This window comes from Lagenorhynchus albirostris, chromosome 7 (assembly GCF_949774975.1).
Source record: "Lagenorhynchus albirostris chromosome 7, mLagAlb1.1, whole genome shotgun sequence".
Classification (NCBI taxonomy): Eukaryota; Metazoa; Chordata; class Mammalia; order Artiodactyla; family Delphinidae; genus Lagenorhynchus; species Lagenorhynchus albirostris.
This window is the reverse complement of record NC_083101.1, coordinates 51,140,552-51,156,411: the sequence shown is the minus strand read 5'-3', so window position 1 is coordinate 51,156,411 and position 15,860 is coordinate 51,140,552. Positions and strand designations below refer to the sequence as shown.

Sequence of the window (15,860 nt, the reverse complement as noted above, 5' to 3'; positions counted from 1 at the left end):
GCAGCCTCTCAGACAGCTCTAAGGGACTGTTCCAAAGATGTAAGGGAGGAGCCAGGATCTAGGAGTTTTTGCAAAACAAACAAAAAAACAAACAAAAAACCCAAAAAACCCAAACCAGGTAGTTAGAACGTCAAAAGATTACTGTTAATTAAAGAAAACCAGACATCTCAAGTTAATGAATTTAGTGCTCTTCTATGTATGGGAAGATGAAAGAGTCTGGGCTTAATGAAATCATTCCTTTGATATGCACCTTAACTATCTAGGGCCCATATCCTGTTCTCCATCCTGAGTCCCCTCAGGGTGCACTGTTGGTTTGGCTGCAGAGGCTAATGGCTTGATGGCTGCAACAGCCTTTGTTTACTGATATGGCAGGTGACATTCTTTGTCCAGACTATCCATGGATTATTGATGAGAGTGTCATGCACTAAAGAATATAATAAATGAACTCAGGGTACCTGAGTCCAAATAAAAAATTGAGAAGACAAAATAAATAAAAATAATGCATGTACGTAGTAAAAATTTGGATATACATGTAAAATCTGCAATTATAAAAAAGAAAAAAGTTTCACTAGTTCAGGCAGAAAAATTACAATTACCTTTGCAGTGTTAACAGCTTCCCATTCTTTCTCCTATCAATTAAAAAAAATTTTTAATGATACTAAGAAATGTCAAGTTGATAAAGCCTATTCCTCATGAGAGCTGTTTAGGACAGGCTACTCACTCCAGGTTCCAACCACCCGGGACTCAACTCTACCATCAACCAGCCATTAGCTTTTAAGGACAAAGGCGCACACAGAGACGACGTAAGGTCTGGGCTCAACAAGTCCGCCTCGCTTGGGTCGGGTTCAGAGAACACGCCCCAGGGACTTGCCCAGTTCCCCTGGGGGCGTGTCTAAGAGGGGAGGCGGTCCTCAGCCGGAGACCAGGTGATAACCGTGGGCGGCATCAGGAGGCGCCACGCGTCGCGGCATGATGACGTCAAGCACGCGCCGCGCGCTTACCATGCGCAGCTGCGGGCCGGCGTCTTGATTCCAGGTGTTTCTCTTAGGTAGAGGTGTGCTGTGCTGTTTGCCAGGATGTTTCATGGTATTGGCTCTGCGGATGGGGAAGAGGAGCAGGCGGAGGAGGATTGTCCTGAATTGGTCCCCATTAAGACGAAGCAAAGAGAGGAGAAGGAGGAAACGTCTGGTCCCGGCGCTAAGATCCCAGTCACAATTATCACCGGGTATTTAGGTAACTAACAGTCCCGGTCAGAAAATGCAGTGAACGCTGTTGTCCTGTGAATTTGAGGCTGACGGTGCCTGTTCTCCTTAGGCATCGGGGCCTTCTGGCCGACAGCAAATGTCTCTGAGGTAGGGGCTGGGTCAGTTGCTCTCCGACTGGGTTGCTTTTCGTCTCAGAGGTTATGCTCAGACCCCTCTAAGTTAGGGTCACATTTATCAAGTGAGATTGAAAATTAGCCTCGCCTCGCATTTTTGAAACCAGTTCTGGCTTTGCAGTGTGAAGCACGGACCCGCCCCTCATTATGCATGTGACCTCTAACAAGTTACCTTGTATTTCTAAAGTTCACCTGCCTCACTTGAAAACGGAAATAGTTCCAGTCACCTGTCTGACTTTGCTTTTCTCTTCTGCTTAGTGGGGCAAGAAATACCTACCGTATAACTCTGTTCCATTTAAAGTGTGACCTTTCTGAAAATGCCCGACACCGGAGGACCATTCCTCAGTATATTTCTCTTCCTCACGAACCAGTCTCTTCCAGCCTTTCGTGTAAAGTACTTCTATCTCAAACATTTTTTTTTGAGGTCTATTTGTAAAGTACTGTAGGAGAAAGAGTAAGAATAAAATTACTGTGCCCTCAAAGGCTATATTTCTCAAAGTGAGGACTTTCAGGAGTTCATGGGATCACTTGAATTCATAGCTTTATAAACATAGTACAATTTCCTGAAGGACAGTTTATGCCCTTACACTAGAGGTACTTTACTGGAAAAGTTTGAGAAGTATTATTTTAAAACTTTACAGTTAACTAGAAGGGCTAGAATAAATACCATATTAAAAGTGTGAAAAAAGTTAAGAAATGTAGATAAAGTGAAACGATCTGGGGAAAACAGTACCGCTTCTAGATGCTGCTGGAGACAAGTACAAACTTGGTGCACCTGAGGGCCTTTTATATAAAAATAGGAATTAAATCACTGGCATTTCTCTTTTGTTGCTTTGTAGACTAAGTTTATTTTCATTTTTACTCAGGATTAATTTTATAAAGGAGTTTATTTATTAATAAAGGAATTTCCCACTGTTATTCAGAGGCTGCTCTACTGTGAAGTTGAGCAAATTTCTTTTCTGAAACAGTATGGTTTAGACTTGCCCTCCTGTCTTTCCCCATTTTGCTCACTGGTAGATCAGAAGAGCATTGGAGATAATGGTCTGAAGCTTAGGAGGGAGGACTAATGCCAGCAACTTTGTTGCTGAATCTAGGGGATAGTTTCTTTACTTATTCTTGACCATTTTCTCTTTCTTGAACTCTTGTTGCCTTGGTTTCCATCACATTTTTCATCAGATTTTCCACCTACTTCTCTGGCTTCTCCTTTAAAGTTTATTTTTTTCCCTCTCTGTCCATCCTTTTAACTTCATACCCAGCTGGTTTCTATTTTGATGTCCCACAGACATGTCAAACTCAGCATGTCTAAAACTTCATGTTACCATCCCATCATGAATGATGGTTGCTTCTGTGAGCCCAACCATCTGCAATATTCTAAAAGCTTCCTAACTGGTCTTGAGTCATGCTGCCCTTTAATATATTCTCTGTATTTGAGCCTTAATGATCTTTATGAATGTCAATCGATTTTGTGACACCCTTCAGTGGTTTCTATTTGGGTTAAAGTTCAAATTCCTTAACATGAATTACAAGAGCTTTACAATCTGGTTCTTGACCACCTCTTTAGCCTGCGAAACTGTGGCCCAGCCACACTGAACGACTTTTACTTCTACAATGTGCCAAGTGTCTTGGCTCCAGGAATACTTTCTTCTGTTAGTCCTCTGGCTAGATGTCCCTCTTAGGTGCTCCCTGACATCTTGTATATCTATTGAATGTGTCATCCCATGACATAATTGCTTCTTTATTGCTCTGAATTCCCCTCCTTCTCCCACTTCCTTTAATGTTTCTAAGCTTCCTGAAGGTAGAGAGAGTTTGTCTGTGTCTTGTGCACTTTTCACCAAGGCTCAGTGTAAAATCTGGTCCATAGGAGACTTTTGAGTGACGGAACTGTGTTTTAACGTCTTTTGCTTCATAATATGGTTAATTATGAAGCCCTAGTAATTCTGTTAGGTCTCCTACATCCACCCCTTCCTTTCCATTTTCACTGCCACTGCTTAGTGCAGCACTCATGCTCAGGGCACCTGTCTCACACTTGGACTGGTTTTAAGAATTTTCTCATTGCCCTGTGTGCTTAAGGTCTGTCCCTTCCATTCTAAATGTCAAACTTTAGTGATACTGAGCTTCCTAAAGCCCGCTAAATACAAGCCTTCTATCCCTTTGATAGCTTTATACGAATGTGACCCAAAAAAGTTGAAGATATTAATACCCTATTACTCAGTAAATCCCTCCTAGTTATACCCTAGAAATCTTGTAAATGTACTTCGGAAGATGTGTACAAGCTTACCTGTAAAAGTTCTTAGCAGCATTATTTGTAATAGCAAAACACTAGAAACAACCCAAATGCGCACCAGCAGAAAAATAGGTAAATAAATGACATATTTATACAGTTGAACTGCACTAGTATGTGTATGCAGTTAGGGTTTTTTTTGTTTGTTTGTTTGTTTTCCCCTCCATGGACTTTGGTATGTATGGTTCACAAGACAAGTTTTTTTTCTGCTTGAGCTGAATGTATTAGGTGTAATGTGCCACCTACTGGATAGAGTTAGCATAGCTTTATGAACTTTTCTTTCCTAATACTGATTATTGTGTCTTTTGTTAACATTTCCTAGGTCCATTCTCCATTGTGTGTGTGTGTGTGTGTGTGTAATCAATTTTATAGATTGCTTTAAGCATACTAAAAGTAGCCATATAGATATTCTGAATTTGTGTCTGGTTAATGGTGAATGTTAAAATAAAAGAAAGGTCTTTATGTGTAAATTCTGGGGAAGTAAACCATATATTCTTGACTAAGAAACATTGTCATCGTGTGAAGGGATTTAAATATTTTATGTTTTGTAAACTACACAAGTACTTTATTCCTTAGGAGCCCTTACTTCAATAATTCCTTATTTAATAGAAAATTTAGATGCCCTTACATTAATTGTGTAAGTTATATAGAAGGTATATTTTTTTGTCATATGAGGTCAAATAAATCTATGTGACGCACCTTGTTGGAGTATTTGTAAATATTTATAAAATTTTATGTTAGCATAAAGCATTTTTAATAGTTTTCAAAGGATACTTTAATCTTTTCCTCTAGAATCTTCTTTTACCATTGTTAAATAATATTTGAATAGCATGCAAATTTTAAAGAGTGTTAGGACTCTTTATATCTTTTTTTTTAAGACTTTAATTTATTAATTTATTTTGGCTGCATCAGGTCTTAGTTGTGGCATGTGGGATCTTTGTTGAGGCACGCGGGATCTTTCTTTGCGGTGCATGGGCTCTTCATTGCAGCGCTCAGGCTTCTCTCTAGTGGTGGTGTGCGGGTTTTCTCTCTCTGGTTGTGGCGCGCGGACTCCGGGGCGCGTGGGCTCTGTAGTTTGCAGCACGCAGGCTCTCTAGTTGAGGCCCGCAAGCTCAGTAGTTGTGGCACTCGGGCTTAGTTGCCCCGCGGCATATGGGTCAGTTCCCTGACCAGGGATCAAACCTGCACCCCCTGCACTGTAAGGCGGATTCTTTACCACTGGACCACCAGGGAAGTCCCTTTATATCTTTTTTTGTGTCTCTAAAATTAGTCTTTGAATTTTGTTATTTGAAACATATTTTATAGGTGCTGGGAAGACAACACTTCTGAACTATATTTTGACAGAGCAACATAGTAAAAGAATAGCAGTGATTTTAAATGAATTCGGGGAAGGTAAGTAAAGTTCAGTAAATGCCATGCTGCAAGAATTTATTGGACAGTTAATTCAACTGGTGAATTGATATTCCGTATTTTAAAATGAAAAGGCAAGACATGATAATGTGAACACATTGCTGTAGATAGTTTTGGAAAAATTAGATTCATTTATGTTAAGCTTTATTTTGTATGGATTCGAGATACTGAAATAAGATAATTTCTTTAAAATTTTATTTTGTTTAACTTTAGAATTCATACCAACAGAATTAAATTAGATTTTTGCATAAAATAAATATCTCCAGAAGTAAAAATCTAAGGATATGAAAGAATATCTTTCAGGAAGATTTTTGTACCAACTAGTAAGGTCCTTTTGTACTGACTGTATTGTATAATTGCAACTTTTGAAATATATTTGAAAATGCTTCAGGCTTATAAGTTTATCTTGTTGAACGTTTATTATTCTGCAAAACAGTTAAAACAGAAGATTTAAAAAATAAGTTAAACATGTGGTCTCCATCCTCAAGCAACTTCCTTTATCTGTGAAAATGTGTATATTTAACATTCCAGTTTTTTTGTATTTAATATTGAACTGTGTTTAAAAAAAATGTATACAGCAGTGTTAGACACAATTCTCTGATTTCTTTTATAAGCTTTTCTTCTCAAGTGTGAATTTTAATAAATCTCATGTTTAGCCAAAAAATATAACTTCAGTTAGGGTATTTCTTAAATTATACTTTTTTTTCAGTTACAAATTGGTAAAGGAGCTAGGATTATTAACAGGATGGGAGGCCTGTTAGTTGAACTTTATTTCTAGTTTTAGCAAACTGAAGATAGTTTCAGTAAACTAAAGAGTCTTGTTAGACAAAAATAAAAATCCTAAGATTTTTTAATCATAGTTTTTAATTCTAACTTCTTATTAACTGATCTTCTGTTGGACACTAATTACATTTATTATTATTTCTTACTATCTTTCTTCACTCTTTCTGGACCTTTTTCACAACTTTGTCCTTTACAGCATTTGTAATACTTTCCTTTTCATTTTATTAATGTTCTCTACACCCTGAAATATGTAGCAGCCCCTTTCAAAACTCTTTATCATTGCCTAACTGAAGTATAAACAAAAAATATATGTAAGTGAAAAATGATTCAGGTTTTTGTTGTTGTTGTTGGTCATTTGCTTTACTGGATATTTAGAACTCTTTCCTGGCTTGGGTATGTTTCTTTACTGGAGGAAAAGTAAGACTTTTAAATAATTCTTATTTGATAACAAGCATCTCAGGCTCTCAAATATACTTTATCCTTTCTCAAGTAAGCATTGCTAGGAAACGTATGTGTATTTGATTAAAATTTAATTTTTAAGTGAGCACATTGGTACCCTGGCCAAGCAAAACTTCCTCAAAATGAACTAAGGGTATAACTCATATGGGGAATACTGAACAGTCTGTCTAGTAGACACAGAAACAATTTAGAGGAAGAATGAAAAGAAAACATAGGTAAGAGATTGAAGGGCATATAAAAACCAATATATAAACATACTGGTCTATCTAGAGAGTTGGCCATGGACAAGAAAGAACGCCTTTAAAATAGCTACTTTATTAGGAAATGGGAGCAGGCTAGTAAGAGGCCTAAAGACGAAGTAGATTTTACATTTGCCTCTTTAGGGGTTTAAATTCTCTAAAAGAAAGAAAAGCTAAAATAATCTAGAGTAGTATAGTTTAAAATATTGAGGCAGCCTGAATAGAATGAAAGAATAAAAGTTACGAAGTGTATTGTCTGCTTTGAAATCTGCTCCATTATTGAGTATACTCATCTTTGTTTTTGGTTGACTAGTGGACATAATCTAAAGAGTGCTTCTTGTTAATCATTCTAGGAAGTGCGTTGGAGAAATCCTTAGCTGTCAGCCAAGGTGGAGAACTCTATGAAGAATGGCTGGAACTTAGAAACGGTTGCCTCTGCTGTTCCGTAAAGTGAGGAATGTTTTTACTGTGTGCTTGTTGGCTTCTGGAAATGTTTATTGGTTATATTTCTAGCTTTGATTTCCTTATGTAAATTAACTGAATCTACATAATCTTCTTCACTGTATTTTCAAGTAAACGACTTATTAGTATGCATTTTCTTAAAGCATTTCTTGATGCCTTGTTTTTCTATCTGCTCTAATGCTGTGGTCCTTTTATTGAGTTTTTGTTGTTGTTTTTGATGTCAGGTTTTAATTAATAATCCCTGTGATGAATGAAAGTCTCATTTAATGTGTAAAAAATGATTATTCTGAATTTAATAAGTCATTGGTCTTATTTCCAAGAATTCAACCTCTAAAAACAAAAATAAATGACCATGAAAAAAGAGAAAAACCTCACATCCTGTTCCACCAGTTATAGTTGTTTCCAAGGACAGTGTTTTATTCACCAATATAACAGCTCTTAGAAAAGGAGTGACACATAGTAGTCACTCAAATGTTGAGCAAATTAGGAAAATTAATACCCATATGGTTGATTTTGTATATTCTAGTGAATTAAATTTCTTCTACATCATTTACTATCTTAGGTGTTTGAGTCAAGTGTATTAACAAGGCTAAAACTTAACAGATTTTCTTAGACAATTAAAATTAAATATTTTCTTGCACTTTTGATATTATTAAGAAAAAAAGGAAATTAAAGCCTGCTACTCTAATTCAGAACAGAATTGAAAGGTATTTAATTATAGTGTCCCTTTAGCTGTTATATTAAGCTACTGTAATTCCTAAATTTTGTCATTTTCTGTATGGATTTTTTTCTTTCATAAAGCTATAAAAATAACAGGTTCTGACTTACTTTAGTCAGGTATATTAAAATTCCCTCTGCTTTTAATTTTAATAAAATTAAAGTATTAACTCATCAAGTGTCTGACTTCTTGTTACCTGTCAGCATATATGCATCCATTTCCCTCCCCTCCCCCAAAGTGGTAAATGCTTGGGACTGAGGTAAATTTCCACATGCCTAAAGAGATCTTTATCCCTGGTTGCTAAATATATTTTTAAATGTTTGTGATGATCACTTTAAAATATTCAGGCAATCAATGTATATCATCTTTTGGCATTCTCCAGGGACAGTGGCCTTAAAGCTATTGAGAATTTGATGCAGAAGAAAGGGAAATTTGATTACATACTGTTAGAGACCACTGGATTAGCAGATCCTGGTAAGAAATGTCATTATTAATAACCAGAATATAGTTCTTAAACATTTAAAAATAAATGGACTAGAGGAATATCTAAAATGAGTATTAAAGCTTTACTCTAGATTAAAAATTTGTTAATTTTGCTTTAAAGGAGAAAAAATACTGAGTTGTCATGTTTCTTTGGCAGATGAATGATGATCAAAGTGTTTGGTAATTTTAACATGCTAATAAAATTTGAAGTTCTATCGATTAATTTAGGGTTATTGGCATGAACAAAAGTTGTTAAAAATATTAGGAAAATCTAATAAAATGTAGGGAAAAAGGAGACATTCTACCTCTAGTATATATTTGGTTGGTTCTGCTCTACAGAGATCTTAATTCTGATTGCTTTTTTTTTTTTTCTGTACGTGGGCCTCTCACTGCTGTGGCCTCTCCCGTTGCAGAGCACAGGCTCTGGACGCACAGGCTCAGTGGCCATGGCTTACGGGCCCAGTCGCTCCGCGGCATGTGGGATCTTCTCAGACCGGGGCACGAACCCGTGTCCCCTGCATTGGCAGGCGGACTCTGAACCACTGCACCACCAGGGAAGCCCCTGATTGCTTTTTAATCCAGTTTTCATAGAGGGTCATTTAGAGATATCTAAGGACTTTTGGAGTTAAATCCCAGAAATATTTATTCCCTTTAAATTAATTGTTAGCATTTTGTTTTTCTACTATTAAACTTGAAATAATTTTATTTGTAAATATTGTCATAAGGTAGAGAGTTAAATCAAGCCTTTTTTTCTGGTATGCAATTAATAATGATTATGAAATTTTTACCTCTGAATGGAATTACATCCAAACTTCCCTGTTGAAAGCTACACAAAGTCTACCTGTTTCTAACAATGGGTTTCTGTTCCTTAACATCTTTATTCCAAGTATGCAGAACATTTAGTTTTGTAAGGCTGACCCATACCATTATTTGTTTTTTGATCTGGGTCTATGGCATTGCACCATAAAACCGTATTAAAGAATTGTTTGGGAATAATTTATTGAAGGGGTCATAATTGTTTAAAAGAAATATTGGAATGTACTGAAGGTTCAAATGTAATCAATTGTTACTTTATTTTGAAGTATTATGTAATAACATTGTCCCTATATTTTCAGATTAGGATTGAGTTAGGCTCTTTTGGTCCTTACAGTAGGCATGAATTTTTCATACATTTTCGTACATTTCCAAGAGGTCTGACTGATGATAGGACTTGGACCATTACATTGATGTTAAATATTAATTTAAATCTGGTAAGATGGGAAAGTATATTGTGTGCCTCTTTTTGAAATAGAAAATATCAGTTTCTTTCATTGTAGCCACTGCATAGAGAAAAATTCTTGTAATTTTGAGAGTAGGCGAATTTACTAAAACACAGTGTAGCTTTTCAGAGGAAGTAAAAATTAAATAAAAATCTCAGAGAAAGCTTTTGTACAAAAAGCTTTTGTAGGTATAAACAGTTTGATGTTTCTTCTTTCTTTAGAATAATGATTTTTATTGTTTGGGTAGAAATGAAACATTGATCATTAAAAAAAATTTGAACAGTAACTAAGAAAATACAAAGAAGAAAGTTAAAAAAAATGTTGTCCTATATCTCACTACTGTAAAATACAAGCAGGTAAATTTTATTCCAAGGATTTCTCTGTGCCAGGGCTACTTGCTGTGGTATGTTGAATGACAGCATCAGCCTCAGCTGGTAGCTTGGGAAAAATACAGATTCTTGGGCCTCATCTGAGATCTATGGAATCAGAATCCCTAAGGGTGGGACCCAGCAATCTGTTTTAATAAGCCCCCCAGGTGATTCTTACACATGCATAAGTTTGGGAAACCCCACTCCATTTGTAAATATGCAGAAGTAACTTTATAAAATAGGATCACATTCTTTGTGCTATTCTAAATAATTATTAATGTAGTTCTACTTGAACCTAAAAGAAGAGAACTTGAAAGAAGTGAAAGAATTGCTGAATGTCAGATAAATGCTTCTTCACTGTAAGAGATATGAGTTAAGGAAAAAAAAATTATAAAGAACATAAATTGGACAAGTTATTTTTTAAATTACATGTTTAAATTTTCAGGGTAGTACCTATTGACTCTCTGGCATAAAGGATGAGGGAATTAAAACACTTCCGCCTTCTCCCATTTGGTTTTGGTTCATTGTATTCTTTGCTATGTTGTCAAGGTTTCTAACATTTATATTCTGTCATACTTTGTTTAGTCCTGTGTTTAAACTGTTTTACCAGCACTATGGCTCCTCCATTCCTGAGTTGATCAATCTCTTGATTGACTGAATTTCATGGTCAGGTAATCTTTTCAAGCTTTCAGTGCTGTATTCCTTTAGATCTCGCATACTTCATTGCTTGAGAATGCTTGTCTTTTTTTTTATATATATACTTGAAGGATTACTTGGCTAGGTATAAAATTTTCGTATCACAATTTCTTTCCTTCAGAACTTTGAAAATGTTGCATCATGATCTCATAGTATTTTTGATTGGCTGGATTTCCTTGTGCAGTATTTTTCTCTTTTCATTGGGAAGGATTTGTGAGTGCTTTATTCTTTGAGTTTCAATGCTGTTGTTTCCTTTAGTGTTTGACAATGTCTGCCTGTGGTTTTCATTCTTGAAAAACAACTTGGCAGGAGGTAATATCCTCAGAGAACACTTCTGTTAGAACTTTGTGGTCATTTTATTATATTGGAGCAATGAATTTTACTATAGAAAAATCTGATTTTTTTCCTGCCTCCTTGAAAGTGACTTGCTTTTTCATCTAAAATGCCTGAAAAACATTTTCTTTATTTTTAAAGTTCAGTAATATAACCAAGATACATCTAGGTGTCATTCATAATCATGTTTTCCTGGATTACAATATACTCTTTAGTCTGTAGGGTTAGTGCTTCATTTAGGGATATTTTCCTTATTTATTACCATGAAGAATTTTTCTGTCAAATTATTGGGTTCTCTTCTTTATGACACGAATTTTTCATATATTGAATTTTCTTTTGTTCTCCATATTTATTATCTTCTAATTGTTTTGATATGTCTTTTGCTTCTGCATTTACTGTAATCATCTCAAATCTTCCTTTTTGCCCGTAATTGTTTCCACCAATGTCTGTTGATGAATTAATTGATTAAGTAATGGTACATTGGCCCTAAGTTTTATTTCTTCAGCATTATAAACTACCTTTTCATATTATTCTGTTTTATTTTGCTTTGGAGAATTTTTTTTAAGCTCTTTCCTTTTTTTAAAAAAATAGTTTTACTTGTTTCTTTTTCATCTTTTTAAAAATTATTTATTTATTTATTGGCCACGTCGTGCAGGATCTTAGTTCCCTGACCAGGGATTGAACCTGGGCCACAGCAGTGAAAGCGCCAAGTCCTAACCACTGTACTGCCATGGAATTCCCTAGAGCTTGTTTTTAATTAAGATTATATTGTTTTTATCTTTCTTATTATAAAGAAGCCCTTAGGAATTTTCTTTGGTTTCTTCAATTATGTTTCCTTCCAGAACAGGTTCTTTGCCATCTGTATTCCCCATTCATTTGTTCATTTTATTCTGTCCCTCCTTTTATCTGCTTTCTGCTTCTTTTAATCTGTAGTAACGTGCATAGTTTTTGTTACCATGTTTATGCTTGATGTAGGAGGCTCAGAGAACTGTCTACTTAGATGTGGTGTTCATGACATTAGGTCCATGTTACCTAAACTTGTTTTTCTCTTGAGCCTTAGTTTGAAAGCTGGGTATAGCTGGGAGCGGGGATGGGGAAGCAGAGAGAAATGAAGTGATTGCAAGAGCCAGATGGGCAATATGATTTTTAGGCTCTGCTCTCCTACAATACCAAGTGTTCCCCTCCTGTATTAGCTCAAACTACTCATGAATATATTTCCCGTACCTTTTGCAGGGACATCCTTGAGCTTCATACTTCTCTCTTCATTTTGCTCTGAGCCCTAGAAAGTGACCCCCTCCCCTGAAAGTGTGGAGATGGTTAGAAAATTTTACGCTTGAAGTTTCTTTGTTGGCTTTTTCCTGTATTGCTTATTTCTCCCTCAGTTCTACTTCTCACCATTTTGAAGGCTATTTCTGATAAATATTAGGATCTTGTAAACTACTTATCTATAACCTCTTGTTGAGTATTGGGGTAGAATTAACAACTATCATACATCACATAGAACTTTGTGTTTTTTATTTTTACTATCATTCAGAAATTATGGCAGGAAGTTGTATATTTGGTTGCTGCTGATAAAATTTGGCTTTCAAAATTTTATTTTGTTTATTTTTATTTTTTGTTTTGTTAGGTTTTGAAGAAGGGAGATTCTGTAATTTAGCTCAGGGTTTTTTAACCTTGGTACAAATGACATTTTGGGTTGAATAATTCTTTATTTTAGGAGGCCGTCTTGTGTATTGTAGGATGTTTAAGAGAATCCCTGGCTTCTATCTACTGCATGCCAGTAGCATTCGTGTAGTTTAGATGACCAAAAATTTCTCCAGGCATTGCCAGATATTCCCTGGGGAAAAAAATTACCCTGGGTTTAGAATCACTAATTAACTTCATTCTCTCGTCTTTACTCCCCCTGTTAAACACCTGCATCCAAATTTTAAGTAGTTCTTTCTTTTGTAGTCTGGTAAGTAAGTATTAAGCCAAAGATACACATCAGATTTAGAATAAAAGCTCTAATACACTCTTACAGTTTAACTTAATGCTAGGCAAATGTTAACTATCGGACTTATAAGCTCTCCGAATAGAAATCAGTGAATTTAAAAAAAGATTTATGTACAGTGCTGGGAATTTTACTGAGTGAAAAAAATTAATACTTTTAAAAAATAACTTATTGTTTGGGGTAATGATACTCACAATAGATTTACTTTTCTCCATTAATTAATATCATGTTGTTAGCCAAGTAAGTGAAGAAAATTCTTATTGACAATTCAGTTGTTTCCTGTTTAGAAGACTGACACTCTCCAGTTCTAAGCTAAATAATTGTCATGGTAAAGTAATTTCCTTGAAAAGGACAGGCATTGATTCAGCCCCTGTTACTCACAAATCCTATTTCAGTCAAATTGGAAAACTATTAAGTTTTTGGGAAAAAATCAATACATATCAGGAAACCATTAGATCTTGTGGCCCTTGCTATATCCTGCATGAGTAATCACTGTAAACTGCTGACAGGTATTTCATTGTTGACACAGAGTGATGCTTGGGAGACCACATCTCATCAGGGTAGGTGGACAGCTTTAGACATTGGAATGAGTTCAGTTATCCTTGTTTTTCCCCAGGACTCATCCTTTTAGACAGCTCTGTCACTAACTGGACCTGTGATGCTTTGAAAAATCAAATTCTTTCTTTACTGTCAGTTTTCTTTTTTCTTGTGTTGTGGCATACTAATCAGGGTGTGTGGTTTGGTATTGAACCAGTTTTTGTCAAAAACAAGTTTTAATTTCTTATTTAGAAATTATTTTTCCTCAATTAAAAAAAATTTCCAAATTTTATATCAGTACTAATAAATAGTGTAAGGATTTATTAGTAAGGACATAGAGTGTATAATTTTACTTTTATTCTTCTGTAAAACTTACAAGTAAATTTTAAAAAATTAAAAAAATTTTTAGACAAGTGATTTTGGATTTATCTATGTTTTGCTTTGCTTTACTTTAGGGAGATAATTATTTGTGAACTGTATGATTATTATATTCAGGAGGGAGAAAATAAAAATAAGACCTGTGTGCACACAGCCATTCTGCCCAAATTATTTGATATTATTTATTGGTAAATTATTATGGCATTGGTGAAAGCTTGATATTGGGTTTGTATGTAATAAGAGTTGTTTTTTTTTTGTTTATTGAAGTAGAGAGAGGGGAAGAAATGGGTATAAAATAGTAAATGGTTCTATCACTGTAATTTCCTTAAGAAGATTGAAAACCCATATTTACTTCATATGTGTGTTTGCCTTCTAATTCCATTGGGGCAAATTAAAACATTATGGGTAGAATTTTGTTTCCTAGTTTGAAGAAATATTTTTATTTGATGAATATTATCATATATTTTCAGGTGCTGTAGCTTCTATGTTTTGGGTTGATGCTGAATTAGGGGTTGATATTTATCTTGATGGTAAGTTTAGAAATTAATTTTTAAAAAAATTTTCAAGTAAAATGTTAATGTTATGGTTAAGATCATTTTTGTTTATTCATATTATACTTTTAATTCCTTGTATTGGTACTCTTTTTAAGCTTGTTTAGTTTGATGATGAAATAAGTCTTTGTTCATACTGATTCTGAAGCCCCAGACAGTAGTAGAACTAGATATCAATCATAATCTCAACTACCAGTTTAGTGCTTCCATTAAGGTTTTCCTTTTAAAATACTATGTAGATTTTCTATATTCCCTGTTGTTTAATTTATGTGCTCAGTATATATTAGAGCTTTTTATTTTAAATAACATATATAGTATGAGGATCAAATTTCTGCTTTCATTTTCCATTAAAAATAAGAATGAAACAAAGCCTCCTACCCCTTGCTCTCTTTACCATAACACTTTTGGGCAATCTTATTCGTAGACTTCATTTAAGACACATTAGAAACCTTCTGGATTAGGCAGATATGTTCCCTGCAACACCCCACACCTGATTCTTCACCTTTCTGTGGACCATATTTTTCATAGACTAAGGGGTGAACTTTAAGAATGTTTGAAGCTGGGCCTCATCATTTGGCCCTAATATATATGGAATGTAGCTGGTTAAATTCCTTAGGCGTCATCAAACTCATTCTGCTGTTGTCCTTCGAAAAAATTATTTAGCATATAAATTCAGAGATTGCCAAACGAATTGATCATTTGGAAACTTAGGTACACCTTAGATAAAACAGTTGTGTGAGTTAGATTGGTGAGAGATATTCTAAGATGCCTCAGATTTGTTAAGCAATAATTTAAATAAGAAAAGTCTCGATTTTGATTATGGGAAAATAAAGATAAGCTGTCTTGTGTAATTTATCACATTCCACTTTGTATTATGAAATTTGTCTCATGTTTTGGATTGTAAGCTTTTTAAAGGCCAGAGAAATCTTATTTTCCTTTTTATTTGTTTGTTTAATTTTAAATATTTGTTTTTATTATGTCCCATCTAGTGCCTTAAAATAGTGCTAGGTTCATGTTTGAAATGCATCTGCTTACTAATGGAATTAAATTAAATTGCTGTGCTGGCAAGAGAAAAAAACCAGTATTTTATTGAGTGACATTTGTGAACTGAAATAGACTAGTTTTAATTCTTAAATATAAAGATGATTAAAAGATTTATTCCTTTGTAGGTATCATAACTGTTGTGGATTCAAAATATGGATTAAATGTAAGTTGAAAGATTGCTATGAGTTACTAATTGTTAAGAGCTGGTTATATGGGGTTTGATTATATTAGTTTTTCTATGTTTGTGTCTGTTTGAAATATCCTTAACAAAAATATTTTTCTACTGTAAATATAAAAGATAGTACTTTTTAAAGTGGCAGTAATATTATCAGAAACTGTGTGTCTTAAGCCAGTGAGTTACATTTTTAATTTAATATATCATATTTTGGAAGTTTAAAAAGCATGAAGAATAATAAAGCAAATACTTATGGTAAAAAAAAAAGTTTTTTTTAAAGTATCCTGAACAATAGATGAAATTTGTGTGTGTCTTT

General features: G+C 34.6%; 1 protein-coding gene across 1 annotated transcript in view; it reads left to right on the top strand.

Annotated features, from left to right (window-relative positions):
• Positions 1-982: 982 nt before the first annotated feature.
• Positions 983-15,860, top strand: part of LOC132523610 (zinc-regulated GTPase metalloprotein activator 1A) — a 48,648-nt gene continuing 33,770 nt past the window's right edge. Inside the window, exons 1-6 of the mRNA XM_060155012.1 lie at positions 983-1,233; positions 4,965-5,051; positions 6,904-7,000; positions 8,113-8,204; positions 14,245-14,304; positions 15,495-15,532. Coding sequence (XP_060010995.1) covers positions 1,077-1,233; positions 4,965-5,051; positions 6,904-7,000; positions 8,113-8,204; positions 14,245-14,304; positions 15,495-15,532 — 531 coding nt within the window. The 5' untranslated portion in view covers positions 983-1,076. The remainder of the gene's footprint in view (positions 1,234-4,964; positions 5,052-6,903; positions 7,001-8,112; positions 8,205-14,244; positions 14,305-15,494; positions 15,533-15,860) is intronic.